Source organism: Cucumis sativus, chromosome 6 (genome assembly GCF_000004075.3).
Source record: "Cucumis sativus cultivar 9930 chromosome 6, Cucumber_9930_V3, whole genome shotgun sequence".
Lineage (NCBI taxonomy): Eukaryota > Viridiplantae > Streptophyta > Magnoliopsida > Cucurbitales > Cucurbitaceae > Cucumis > Cucumis sativus.
The window spans coordinates 10259384-10273599 of record NC_026660.2 but is presented as its reverse complement, the minus strand read 5'-3'; the positions used below and the strand labels follow the sequence as shown (position 1 = coordinate 10273599).

At 28.6% G+C, this 14216-nt stretch overlaps 3 protein-coding genes across 3 annotated transcripts; 2 read left to right on the top strand and 1 right to left on the bottom strand.

Annotated features, from left to right (window-relative positions):
* Positions 1-2367: 2367 nt before the first annotated feature.
* On the bottom strand, positions 2368-3992 carry LOC101211763 (lysM domain receptor-like kinase 3). The gene has a single exon (XM_004145764.3). It carries the CDS (start codon positions 3922-3924, stop codon positions 2653-2655), a length of 1272 nt encoding a protein of 423 aa, XP_004145812.1. The 5' UTR covers positions 3925-3992; the 3' UTR covers positions 2368-2652.
* Positions 3993-9674: 5682 nt separating this feature from the next.
* Positions 9675-10535, top strand: LOC101211521 (kiwellin). Its single transcript, XM_011658708.2, has one exon. The coding sequence runs from the start codon at positions 9736-9738 to the stop codon at positions 10387-10389; it is 654 nt and encodes a 217-aa protein (XP_011657010.1). The 5' UTR covers positions 9675-9735; the 3' UTR covers positions 10390-10535.
* A 1941-nt stretch (positions 10536-12476) lies between these two features.
* Positions 12477-13320, top strand: LOC105435992 (kiwellin). The gene has a single exon (XM_011660108.2). The coding sequence runs from the start codon at positions 12535-12537 to the stop codon at positions 13192-13194; it is 660 nt and encodes a 219-aa protein (XP_011658410.1). The 5' UTR covers positions 12477-12534; the 3' UTR covers positions 13195-13320.
* The last annotated feature ends 896 nt before the right edge of the window (positions 13321-14216 follow it).

Here is a 14216-nt window from a genome sequence, read left to right as displayed (position 1 = left end):
TTGATTGATAACTATTTTTCTTTTAATGTTAAAAATAAATATTGTTCATACAACACTGATTTCATGGGCCATAAAAGGCCCGCTTCTTCAATCGAAGCCCAATGTATTTCAACTATTGAAAACGCTAAGCCCACACATGTGCCCACAACCATCTATTATTTATTATATTTATTACATCTAAATAGAAGCAAAATTTTATATCTATCCCCAATGGACTTTTATAAATGATATACACTATTATTAAATTTATTGATAGATACTAATAGAAGTCATTTATTGATAGAAATTTTTTTATATTTATCTTTTCAAAATATGAAATTTGGTTATATTTTATAAATATTTTCAAAAAATTTGTTATTAAGAATAATCTCTCTACCAAATAATAAAATAAAATTGGTAAAACCTTGAATAACATATAAACTAAGTGGAAACTCCAATCAATATTTAAAATTAAAAAATGTAGCATTTATGATTTAAGGGCTAAATGAAGAATAGATCCCAAGACATGGAGACAATATATATTGTATACATTATTTCGAAGAGAGTATCCATTATTAGTTGACTTTTAAATTCTCAACAGGTTTTATATATACACACACCTTTAATTCCATTTACTTCACAATTATGGACATAATTGTTGTATTCATTGTATTTTATAATAAATTCTCTGTACAAGGGAAACATATATCTTTTGAGAAAATATAATACTAAAATAACAAAATATCAAATATGAAAAAAATTTAAACTTTTTAATTATCTCCGGTTTGCTTTTTCTTTTGAATGGTCGTATTCACCAAATGTCTTTATTTATAAATAAAAAGATAAATATGAGACAAGTACTTTACATGAACATCCATAATATAAAAGTATGAAACACATATGTAATATACAAAGTAACATGTGGGGTAATAGAGGTTTGACAATTGTTTTGTCTTTAAAACATTGAACTTGAACGTCTCTACCGTAATTGGGAATATTTATAATAAATTTGAGTTTAGTTTTTTTAGTCTAAGTTTTTCTTATTCAACTATGTGTGCGTGTGGAGATTGTAAGTGTCACAAACATCACTAAAACCAATCAAATTTGACTGAAAAAAGTAATGTTTTAATAGTGTGATATTTATATTGACTAACGTATCAATCTTTAAACTTTTTGACTTTAGTAAATGATAATGTTGTATTGTAATGTTGAACAAAAGTTAAACTAATTAATTATCCTAAGCAACAATATAGAATTGAATGACTTAAACAATGTTCGTTTTTTTTCTTATCGCATACTTTTACGAGACTAAATAATGTAAACCAATAATAACAATGGTCATACAATTATTATAATTGAGTTAAGTTTGCTTTTATATTAATTATTATTTTTTATACCACTGTTATTCATTTATTTTGTACACAAATACAATCTATTTTTTAATCCCAAAAGCACTTTTTCATTAAAAAAAAAAAAAAACAGAAAACAAAGAGTGGCATGTATTTATAACCATATTTGAAAATAGGAAATTCAAACCATTCCAAAACCCTAAATAATTTTAAAAACATCAAACACATGTTTTTAATATCATATCATATAAGTTATACTTCTCCATGTTATGAAAACTTAGACTAAATATATCTTATATGAAAATTATTAAAAGAAATAAATTGTTAAAAATATTTTAAAATACGACAATGATTGTTGTATATTTTGTTATGGTTATAAATATCTTAATTTATGTTATTATATTTAAAAATAGAAAATCATTTAAAACAAAAGGAAATTAATAATATGAAAACAAGCACGTATGTATAGTTGACTTAGGTCATTTACTAATAATTTGGATCTTACAAAATCATAAATATAGGTGTGGATATCCTCCCTGATACTTTTCATATAGGAGGTAGAAGTCTAGTGTGGGTGTCTCTATTTTAATTTATTTTTTACAGAGTCAACTTTGATGATGAATGTAATGACGTGATTATGTAACATTTAATAATCAAGATATATATGGAGTTTGTGCAATTAAGAGCAGAGATGTTCACGGAAACAATAATTATCTCTTAAATTATGTGTATTTGTATAATCTAAATCTAAATATCCAATTCAAACATGCTCATTGTTTTGATTATTAAACATTAAGACTTGGAATTTGAATATAATACTTACATAGTTACATTCGACAATAATAACATAATACTAGTCACAATAATATACAGACTACATATTTGGTAATCTTGCACAAACAGGATTATTTACATCTTAATCTTATCCATATATATTGTCACATTTGTTTGGGTTAAAATGATTGATATGATATTAATGATATTATTTTATATATGTATAGATTTGAATTTGTACCATAAATATAAAAGAGTACATATGTTTGAACAAACAATCATATTTATTTTCTCATTATACTTTAGGGTGAAATGAAGTGATGTTTCTTTTTTTTGAGTATGATCTAAAATATGAAAATCACAAATGGAAGATGTGCTACATTACCAGTATAGTTTATAGGTTGAGTAAGTGTGATTTCCATCTTAGGTCAATGAAGTAAAAGGATGCAAACAATGCAGGATAATGGGATGTATATGATCTCCATTTAAGGTACAAATTTTCCACATTTTCGACTTAAATGGAGAATGGGGGAAGAAAGAGGAACATCTCTTATCGGGGAGCAAGTGACATTGACAAGTTGGCAGGGTTTACCAAATGATCGGACCAAATTTTTGACTCTATATACAACTTGGAAATCTTGCTTGCCACGTAGGCCATATTAGGCCGCTTAGCTGGGTCCACGTCGACACATCGAATAGCCAAACGAGTTATCTTTTCTGCCACCAGTAGCGGAAATGAGTCCTTAAGCCTACGGTCTACCCACTTTCTCAACCTCCCTTCCACGTCATCACCACCACCTTCTTCGATTACCGCCAATGCACTCTCAATCAAAGAAACCCTAACGAAACTCCCTTTCTTTCTATCAAATTCGAACTTCACTGGCTCTTCACCAGTCAACAGTTCTAAGATCACGACGCCAAATGCATACACGTCCGTCATCGGTGTTGCTACGCCGCTGGATTTGTACTCCGGCGCCATGTATCCTCTAACTCCTTTTATCTGTACTTTCTTCGATTTCAGCCGCAGTTGCTTATCTTTCAACTCCAGTTTTTTCTTTGAATTTTCAACAATTTCGCCATTATCACACCTTGAATTCGAAGGTTTTTCAATTCCTATATTCCAATCATCCTCATTACAGAGTTGCGCTACACCAAAATGACAAATTCTCGCATTAAACGAAGGCTCTGTTACTATAATACTGCTACTCTTTATGTGATTATGCGTTAAACTGATGTTAATTCCTGATTTGTTGTGGATGTAATCGAGTCCGTGTGCCAAATCTGTAGCCACTTGCATTCTGGAAATCCAAGTGGATAAAACAGTGAAATTAGGGGTTTTGGAGTTTCTCAAACAATCGGAGAGATTAGCTCCATTTACGAAATTGTAAACCAAATAGAGATAGTCGGCAGAGATAGAAATGCCGAGGAGTTGAATCATACTGGTATGGTGACACAGACAAATCTTGTAGAAGCGATCTTTGAAATGTTGAAGGCCGATTTGAGGCTGGAACTTGCGTTGGAAGATGATAACATCCTTGCCGTGAAGTGTGCAGCGCCAGGAGGGAGTGGAAGAAGTGGTGGAGATTCGGTTAGTGAGGAAATTGTTGGTGGCAGCGATGATTTCAGAGAAATCGAAGACGTGAGGAGATTCGGGGAGAGATTGATGGAGGGTGGAGAAGGAGGTTGAAGAAGAAATGGAAGGGAAGTTGTTAGTGTTGAATAATAATGAGGAATTCTTGGAAGGGGAAGAGGATTTTCCATTGAAGAGTTTAGAAGGAGAGAAGGGAGGGGTTGGGTCAATGTCTGCAACATCAAGCGCCATTATTATTATTGTTGATTATACACATAAGAGGAATGAGGAAGAAGACGATGGGTGAAGGCTTTTCTTGTAGGAACGAATTAGAGGTATGTATCTACACTTTAGTAGCTTTATTTTTATATGAAACTTACATGCATCAACTTCAAACCATTATGAATAATAAAATAACTGAAGTCGTTTATATGTGTACATCCCATCAAAATATTTTATTTTATTTTTTAGTATTTTTGGGTGATGCATCAAGATTTTGTGATCAAATTCTTTTGCATTGCAACTTCAAATTTATTTTAACGAAATTATTGTTACGGTCAAATTCTTTTCTATTGCAATTTGAAATTTATTTTAAGAAAACACCCTAAATGATCAATCTTATGAAAAAAGAAAGAGATTTTAGGATAATCATGGACAACTTAACATTAAACCTCAAGCCAACGGGTTTGATTTATGCTATATTTTAGGAGGGGACTCGACCCACATCACTTGACTCAAGCTTATGAGTAGGCTTGTCCATCTAACTCATGATTTGATATATAAACATTGTGTCATTATTTATTATTGATATATAAATTATTATTATTTTTTATCTTAATAATATTATTGTGCTTTATAAATCTTCCTAATTTCATTTGGATAATTGTAATTGATTATCATTTTAACAATATTAATTAAGAATATAGCAACATTTAATTTTTTTTTACAAATATAGCAAAACTATCGCTGATAGACCAATATTTACAACATGATCTATCGGTGATAGACTTCTATCATTGATAGAATTTGACAAATTTTGCTATATTTGCAATTTATTTTAAAATATTATTATATACTTAATTACTTTGAATCTAATTGCTAAATTTGCAACTATCAATTTTAGAATCAACCTACTTTCTAATTTATAAGTTTAAATTTCTGAAGATTTTTTTTTAGAAAAAAAACTTAGAGTATACTAAATATAAAAGTGAAAATTTAAGTTTCCATTTGACAAAAAATTTAAAATTTTTAATTTGTAAACATATTAAACTATCTTAAAAAGTTTGAAAATCAAAATAGATACAAATTTTTAAAATTTAAAAGAGTTGAACTTGTAAATTAACAAAGTTCTATAATTGAAGTGCATCAATCAGGAATGATTAGAAGCTGGAAGGAGATTTTGTCTACAATAAAATAAATAAAACCATCACTTTAGAAAATAAACAAATCAATGAAATAACTTCTACGGCTGTTTTTTGACTGTAATGTATCCATTTTTGACCAGAAAACAAAATTTATAGAATAAGAAAGAAAAAATAAAAGTGCAACTGAAAGCTACAAATATGAAAATCTAATTTACATAATTAAACTTAACAATGTTGAAAGTCCTAAACTAACAAAAGTTAAGTATTAAAGTGATTCTCCTGAGAGCAAACAAAACTTTCTTGATCATTGTCGAGTTCGGGCTAAAGCTTCAAAATATATGGGCCGAGCCCGGGGCTTGGACAAACGGCCCATATAATTGGGATAAGGTGCACGGTAACAAAACTTCTTTTCTCAAAGTTAAAAGAAAAATGTGTCAAATTAATAATTTAGTGAACAAACTTTATTGGACGACCTACTTTATTAATTTCTTTTTCACTTTTAGTTTTTAAAAATTAAGTTTGTTCTCTCTCTTAAGTTTTTACTTCTCAAGCACAAGAATTGATGGGTTGGTTTTAGAAATAATAATAGTAAGAAATAGGTTATAATAATAGTTATCAAACATACTGTTTTTTGCGAGAAAATGTAAAGGAAGAAACATGGAACGAGAAATAGAAAATAGAAAACAAAAACGTTTTCAAACGAGTCCTTATTTGTTGAAAATTAATTCCCGTGGTTTATCAATCTCAATAAAAAAAAAGGTTTACAACGTGAAATTTATATAAATAAACAAGTTTCAATAAACTTCTCATTCTTATTTTAATCACAAACAATATAAGGAGGTTTACCTGATTTAAAGGAAAAGAGAAAGAAATATTGGGTTAGTGTTATTTAGAATTTAGGGTGAAGGGTGATGTATGAATGAAGAGTAAGGAGGAAGACAAATGCCCCCAACTTGTGTTTGATAATAAAAACACACCTAAAAAGTTTTAATAAAAACTTGTCTTTGGTTAACTTTTTTTCTTAGTTTAATATAGCTTTTGGTTAATTAATCTATCTCTCTAATAAGTAACCATACATAAAATTAACAAAATACACTTAACTAGTCTTTTACTATATAAAAAAAAAGTTTTGAAGAAATTTAATGAAAGATACAAGTATTTTTGGTTTGAAAGATATTTATATATATGAAAATAAGAGTTTGAAATGAAAATGATTTTTGTAAAAGCACTTTTTCCCTCCAATCCAAACTCAATTTTTTTTGTTCCAAACATTTTCAATATAAAAGTTAACAAATTAAAAAGGTGGAATATACCCATAAAATAAATGGATAATTTGATATCTGGACGAAACCAAAGATAAAATTAGGAGTTTAAAGAAAGTTTTGCAATCACTTCCCTTCCCCTTCCCATTCCCATTACGTTGATTGTATTGTGAAGTCAAATAAGGGTTGCTTGAGGATCAGTAGAGTTAGCAACAGAAATGGGTATCCCCAAAAATATAGTTCACAATTATTTATCCATTTTCCCATCAAACCCATAATATAGTTTAAATATTATTATTATACTTTTGATAAATATATTCTAAAATACTCCACCAAATCAATATCAAAACTTCTACTTAGTTTAGATATGATTTAGGTTACCTTTTAGTTTTAGTTTCCAAGTATATAGTTTATGATATTTAAAAAATAGATTTTGAAAATAACTCAAATAACTTTATAATAATAAAATTATATGATGTTTTAAATTAGAAGAATAAATTTTAGACATTATATCCCATCTAAAACTATTTTTTAATTTAAATATTATATATTTATTTTTTTAGAAAAATCAAACAATAAGTACTTCAACCACTTTTAAAACTTATTTTTCAAAACTCGACATAATACATTTTAAAACCTCACAAAATTCAAATAGACTTGTTTTATAAACAACTAAAAATGTAACTTTTCTTTTTTGGATAGTTTGATTAGAGATTCATTTATTTTGCAAACATATTTTTTTAAAAAAATAGACCACTCTTTATTTATCTTCACAATGTTACGTGTTAGTTCAAAGTTGAGTACATGACGTTGATTACACATTCTCTCATACTCCTCGTGAATGTGGCCGCCAAAACCAAAGAGTTTCACATTCAACAAAAGCAATTCTAAGTTGATGAATATAAGAATTTAAATTCATAAAATAATTTTCTTTTTATTTTTCAATTTTTTTGTCCTAAACGTAATTAACTAGGGCAAGTTTGAAACGATGAAATCATCCAAGATTCGATTCATACTAATCACGTTAAGATCAAAACTTAAGTACTTAGGTCGAGAGTCTAATTTTTAAACGTTTAATTAAACAATTGTTTAAGTTAATTCAAAGTTGATTAAGACAATACTAGGTCTAAATAAATTTGTTAACTAACTCATTGTTTCTTGTAATTTGTGTACAACCCTACAAAGCTAATTGCACATTAATTGAAAGTATTATCATATAGTCCACACAGGTTGACAATATGAATATATCATTAAAAAGCATAATCAAACTAACAATACAAGAATACAATTCAAAATCTCACCAAAATAATAAAATGAAAGTCTCTAAAAACCCCAAACTAAAACAAGAGTAACTTAGTCCATTCTCACAAAAGTAATAAAATGAAAATCTCTAAAAACCCCAAACTAAAACAAGAGTACCTTAGTCCATTCTCGACATATCGAGTGATGAAAAAGATATAAGAAACACAAATAAACTAAAAGAATACAGAAAATAAAAAGGAAAACGTTTAAAAGTAATTAAAAAACGTGGTGGTGTTGCAATATCGACGAACATATACACAAATTTCACCTTTGCATTCAGTGAGAGTTAGGCACTCTTTAACTTCAGTTGATCCATGGACATCATTCTCACTTAATTAAGCTTCATTTTGTTACCAACCCATGATTCTACCTTTTGATTGGCTCATATAACTTACAAAATAGTCAAATAAGTTTTTTTTAATTTTTTTTTTATCGAAATTAGATAACACATTTTTCGATTATACCATTTATATAAAATTAAGAAGCAAAATTGTGAGAAACAACTCCAATTTTAAAATACTAAAAAGAAAAAAAAATGTAAGATTATAAACACCACCTCTAGGCTTTAACTCTCTGTTGAATTTTTAAAAAGTTAGAATTAAAAGTAAAATTTTTATTTTCATTAAAAAGGTGGAACCATTTTGTTGTTCAAACAAATTGTTTGATTCTTAATATATTTACGATCAAGATCTCCATTATGGGCTTTATAGCTAACGTCAGATCATATTTTTGTTTGTTCATATTTTTGTTCTTTTTTATTTGCAGCCGTATGTTTAAAGAGACGTGGCCATATTTTCTACCATATCATTTCTTTTTCTAAATACTATAGTAATAAATATGAACCCATATTTGGTTTTAGGTTTATATCATTCTCCCTTTGTATGGACGACTTTTCTATCTGTAAAATTGCTACTGCACTGTTCACCATTTTGGATTCCATTCTTAGACGTTTTTCCTTTTCTTGAAAACACAAGATAAAAGGAACTCAAAATCAACTTCTCTACTTGACTATGATGCTTAAAATCCAACCCTCAGTGACAGTGTAAGATTGTGAGAGAGAGTTTTTATTTGGAGAAGTTGGTTTAAGACGAGTAAAAATGATATTTATCAAGTTTGAACGATTACATTAAAAGATATCAAAGTCAACATATGCTAACTTCAAATTAATGTTAATCATAAGTGTAGCAGTAAAAGGTTTTTATAGGATACGAGTCCTCACTATGTGAAACTCAAACAAGGTCAATAATTGTGCTAAAAGGTCTTGTGTGAAAATTTTCGAAAGATACATATAGTTGTTGATAAAGAAATTTTTTATGATTTTTTTTTTGAAAAAAGCATTTGATAATAAATAACTATATATCAATAAATAATTTAAAAATAATTGAAGGTATGTGACCTTTGAAAATTAATAATTTTTGAAGTTTAGTAAACCTTTCGAAAAAAACTTTTCAACATGATCTATTTCGACGTTTCTCAAAGGTTTGAGATAATTTTTTGAAAAAGAAACATATCAAAAGTCTATTAAATGTTTTTTCTAAGGATCTAACATTTGAAAATGATCAAATTTCTTGTATCGCAGCCAACCCAACCAAAAATCAGTATGTTATCTAACCAGTATCAAATATTCTATTTCTTTTTTCAACCTTCTAACTTAAGCATAGAGTGTCTGTGACTTATATCATATAGATGTTTGGAAAATATTATACTTGCTAATTTTGCAAGTATTCCTAATTTTTAACCTATAGTTATCGGACACAAATTATTTTAAAATGTATATATCTTAACAATTATTATGAGCGCTGAAGAAAGCAAAAATAATAAATTTTATATATTCCAAAGTGGAATTGGTAGTGTGTTTTTTTTTCTTTCCATTGATGTCATTACATGTTTTGAGTCATAAAAGATGTAATTAATAACAAATAAAGACAAGAGAGAGGCGACCATATGAGAGTTAGATAATTATTGACAAATTCCACTTGAGGACCTCATAGCAACAAAATGTTGACGAAGGACCAAATAAATATTTGGTGCCATTATAAAAGGCCCAACATTAACCTCTTTGATTCATATCACTAGAACAAACAAAAAGAGGAGATTTTTCATTGTTCACTTCATCGTTCTAGTTATTGAACATAATGGCTAAGTTGGGATGGTTGATTGTTTCTTTTTCTGTTTTTGTACTTGTTACCAATCTTGGTGAAGCAATCTCTTCTTGTAATGGCCCGTGTAAGACCCTAAATGACTGCGATGGACAATTGATTTGTATCAAAGGTAAATGTAACGATGATCCTGATGTGGGTAGTCATGTGTGTTCGAACGGAGGCGGTGGAGGGGGGTCTTCCCCACCATCAGACAGTAGTTGTCAACCTTTTGGTCATAAAATTTGTAACGGAAGATCACATCCACAATATAAGTGCTCGCCTCGAGTGACTTCCTCAACTAGAGCTACCCTTACAAACAACGACTTCAGCGAAGGTGGTGACGGCGGAGCCCCGTCAGAGTGTGACAATAAATTCCATAGTAACTCTGAATTAATAGTGGCATTATCTACAGGTTGGTATAACGGGGGTTCGAGGTGTGGAAAGAAGATAAAAATTACTACAAGCAATGGAAAGTCTGTGTTGGCTAAGGTGGTAGATGAGTGTGATTCGATAAACGGATGTGATGCAGAACATGCTGGTCAACCACCTTGCCGTAATAATATCGTGGATGCCTCAAATGCAGTATGGAAAGCTTTGGGGCTTAATACTGATATAGGTACAGTGCCTGTTACTTGGTCTGATGCTTAACAACAGCAACAACAGTAGTACTACTACTAATAATAATATGGAAGGATACAAATAAAAACAACTTTGTCTCATCCTCTCATGCAGTCGTAATTGTAACATCGACTTGCATCTTTTCTCAATAAAGTTGTCTTTTCATTTTTCCTCTAGCTTTTTTTGGTTTTTACCCTTTCATTATTTTTGCTTTGATTTATATTCTATAGCACAAGTAATCAATATCAAATTCTTATTCTTAAGGAGTAAAAAGTAACTTAATAGGATAAATTATTTTAGATGGTTTTACCTCTTGTCAAATTCTAAATTTACAATATTAGTTTACGAATGTTAATCTACGTTATTATTTTTAATTTATAAAAAAGTCACCCTAACTTGAACAATTGTAAAGGTCAATTTAATTTACTTTTTTAGAAAATAATGAAATCCCAACCTTTTTCTTTACTTTGTTTGTAATAAATAATAATCATTTTAATTTCATATTTGGATTTTGTAATAAATAATCATTTAATTTATCTTTTCAATAGTTGTTTGATTATAGTATAATAATAAACAAATATAAATTTTACAATGAATAGAGAGGGTGAAAGTTGTTCAAATACAGCCCAGTAAATTAATAATATTACGTGGGTGAATAATGTCAATTTTTAGAAATCATTTAAAACATTTGACCAATACGTATGATTATTATAATAAAAAAAATTGCATTTTAAAATTCTATAACAAAAACTCGTGAATGGTCCAATTTTAGTATAAATAAATGCATATGCATCATTTGTAGGTTAAATTTGCTATTCAAATGTTTGGTTACTTTCAAGTTTTATTTACTCATTCTTTCTACCAACTCAAACAAAAAATCAACTTAAGGTAATGCTAACAATTTTTATTGCATTATATTGTTTTGTAAGATTTTATTTTCACTTTAAAACTACAGACTTAATAATAGAGCACATGTTGAAACGAAGTTTGGAACCTTTCTAAAATAATTGGAGTTTCAAAAGAAATGTTATTCGTAAAACTTCTGTTGAGAAATATAAAACTAAAAAGGAAGAAGTGTTGGACGTATTACTAAACCTTATTGTCATAGATGAAGAGGTAGTCATACATATCTATTAAATTTAATTGTTTATCACTTCCTTCTTAATTCTAATCTAATGGTTAATTATATTATTTATTAAGATTAAATATAGTTTATTAATTTTTAAGCTCATTTCACATTTACTATTTAAAATTATATTTATATAACAATTTACTTAATATATGAAATGTAATATGTTTCTTTTTCAGACAACAAAAATTTAAATTAGTCAAATGACTTGATAAAAAAGTTCAATGATGTTATAGAGAAAGAAAAATATATATCATTCGTAATTAAAAAAATAGTACTGTGATGTCCATGATGAGATTGAAATTCAGGATTGAAATTGAAGAGATCAAAGAATATGTATGTTTGAGGTAAGTTCTCTGTGTTATAAATATAAATAATTTAGTTTCATTAGAATATTGCATTTGTCGTCTAACTTCTTTAGTTAAGTGGAGATATTGTTGGAGTTGTAATAAGTAAAATTCACCCTTCTTATCAGATCTCGAAATTTAAAACAACAGTTTACTAAGAAACGTGATATATTCATTGATCATGATAAAAGGTAAAAATTATTTCTTTAATTTTTTAAACAATAAATTTATTTTTATTATATCTCTAAATAACACTGTAATTGCTAATTTTGCATGTATCTCTCATTTTTAACCTATAGTTATTGGAGACAAACTTTAAAATGTATATCCTAACAATTATTACGAGGGCTGAATATTTAAGAAAGCAAAAACAATAAATTTTATATATTCTAGAATGGTTCTTAGTGTTTTTTTCTTCTTTCCATTGATGTGATTACATGTTTTTGAGTCATAAAAAGAAGTAATTAATAACAAATAAAGACAACAGAGAGGTGACTAGATGAGAGTTGGATAATTATTGACAAATTCCACTCGAGGACCTCGTAGCAACAAAATGTTGACAAAGGACCAAACAAGTATTTCGTGTCATTATAAAAGGCCCAACAATAACTTCTTTAGTTCATATCACTCGAACAAACAAAAAGAAAGAGTCTTTTTTTTTCATTGAACACTTCATCAATCTATCTCTTGAAAAACTTAATGGCCAAGTTGGGATGGTTGGTTGTTTCTCTTTCTGTTTCTGTACTTGTTACCAATCTTTGTGAAGCAATCTCTTCTTGTAATGACCCATGTAAAACTCTAAATGATTGCGATGGACAGTTGATTTGTATCAAAGGTAAATGCAACAATGATCCTGATGTACATGTGGGTAGTCATGTGTGTTCAAACGAAGGCAGTGGAGAAGGGTCTTCACCACCATTAGGCGATAGTTGTCAACCTTTTGGCCACAAAGTTTGTAAGGGAATATCACATCCACAGTTCAAGTGCTCGCCTCGAGTGACTTCCTCGACTAGAGCTATCCTTACAAACATCGAATTCAACGGAGATGGTGAGAACGGAGCCCCGTCAGAGTGCGACAATAAATTCCATCTTAACTCTGAATTAGTAGTGGCATTGTCTACAGGTTGGTATAATAGGGGTTCGAGGTGTGGAAAGAAGATCAAAGTTACTGCGAGGAATGGAAAGTCTGTGTTGGCTAAGGTGGTAGATGAGTGTGATTCGATAAGCGGATGTGATGCGCTACATGCTGGTCAACCACCTTGCCGAAATAATATCGTGGATGCTGCAAAAGCAGTATGGGACGCTTTGGGACTTGACACAGATGTAGGTGAAGAGCCTGTTAATTGGTCTGATGTTTAGCAGTAGCACCACAATACTAATAATTAATAATAACAACAATAATAGTATGGAAGGATAAAAAAAAAAAAAAACTGTCTCATTATCTCATGCCGTTGTAATTATAACATCTGCTTGCATTTTTTTTCTTCCTTTGTCTTTACCCTTTCTTTTATGCTTCGATTTATATTATACAGGACAAGTAATTCTAATATTATCTTAAATCACCAAAGTGATTGGTAAGTTATATCTTTTTATCTCCTTTTATCTTCTTATTTATTCTTTTCCAAAATATTTTACTCTTTTTTTAGCTAAATTTTATGTGTTCTAGGTTAGAGATTAAAAGATAAGCGTAGCCTATTAACACTACATAATGTCTATTCAGATCAAGTTCAAATTACTATGTTAAGCTAGATTCATTTAAATAGTATTTATTTAATTGATATGACGATATAGCTAAGTATACATATTGTTCTTATTAATCAATTTAACTAATATGATAAATCAAGAATCTAGCCATCCAAATATATAAGTTATATCGTTATTTCGTTTAAAAGTTAAACAAAATCATAACTATAAGAACCAACCTTTTTAAAAAAGTTTACTAAACTAAAACAACTGTTTTAAAAAGTTTTAAAAAAACCAAAAATAAGGTTTAAACTATAATTTAAATTCACATCAATTAATTTATATATATAAACATTGATAAAATCTACAAATAATTACATCGGGGATTATTGCTAATAAATGATGTTTATAAAATTCGAGGGGAAGCGTCATAATACTTAGAGTCTTTGGAAATGGAGATTTCAAAGTTTTTGTTTTTATCCTCTTTTCTTCATTGAATTGATTATTATAAGACTGTTTATTACTTCTACTATTGTTGAAATATTATTCATGTGATAGGCCACATTGTAAATTTAACTTTTAAACAAAAAAAAAAAAAAAAAACTATAAAATGAGGTAGTTGCATTATGAGGGATGCTAATTGATCTTAATTTAAATAATATGATAAACTTTTGGTTTAATTTCTCTCTTCTTCTTAC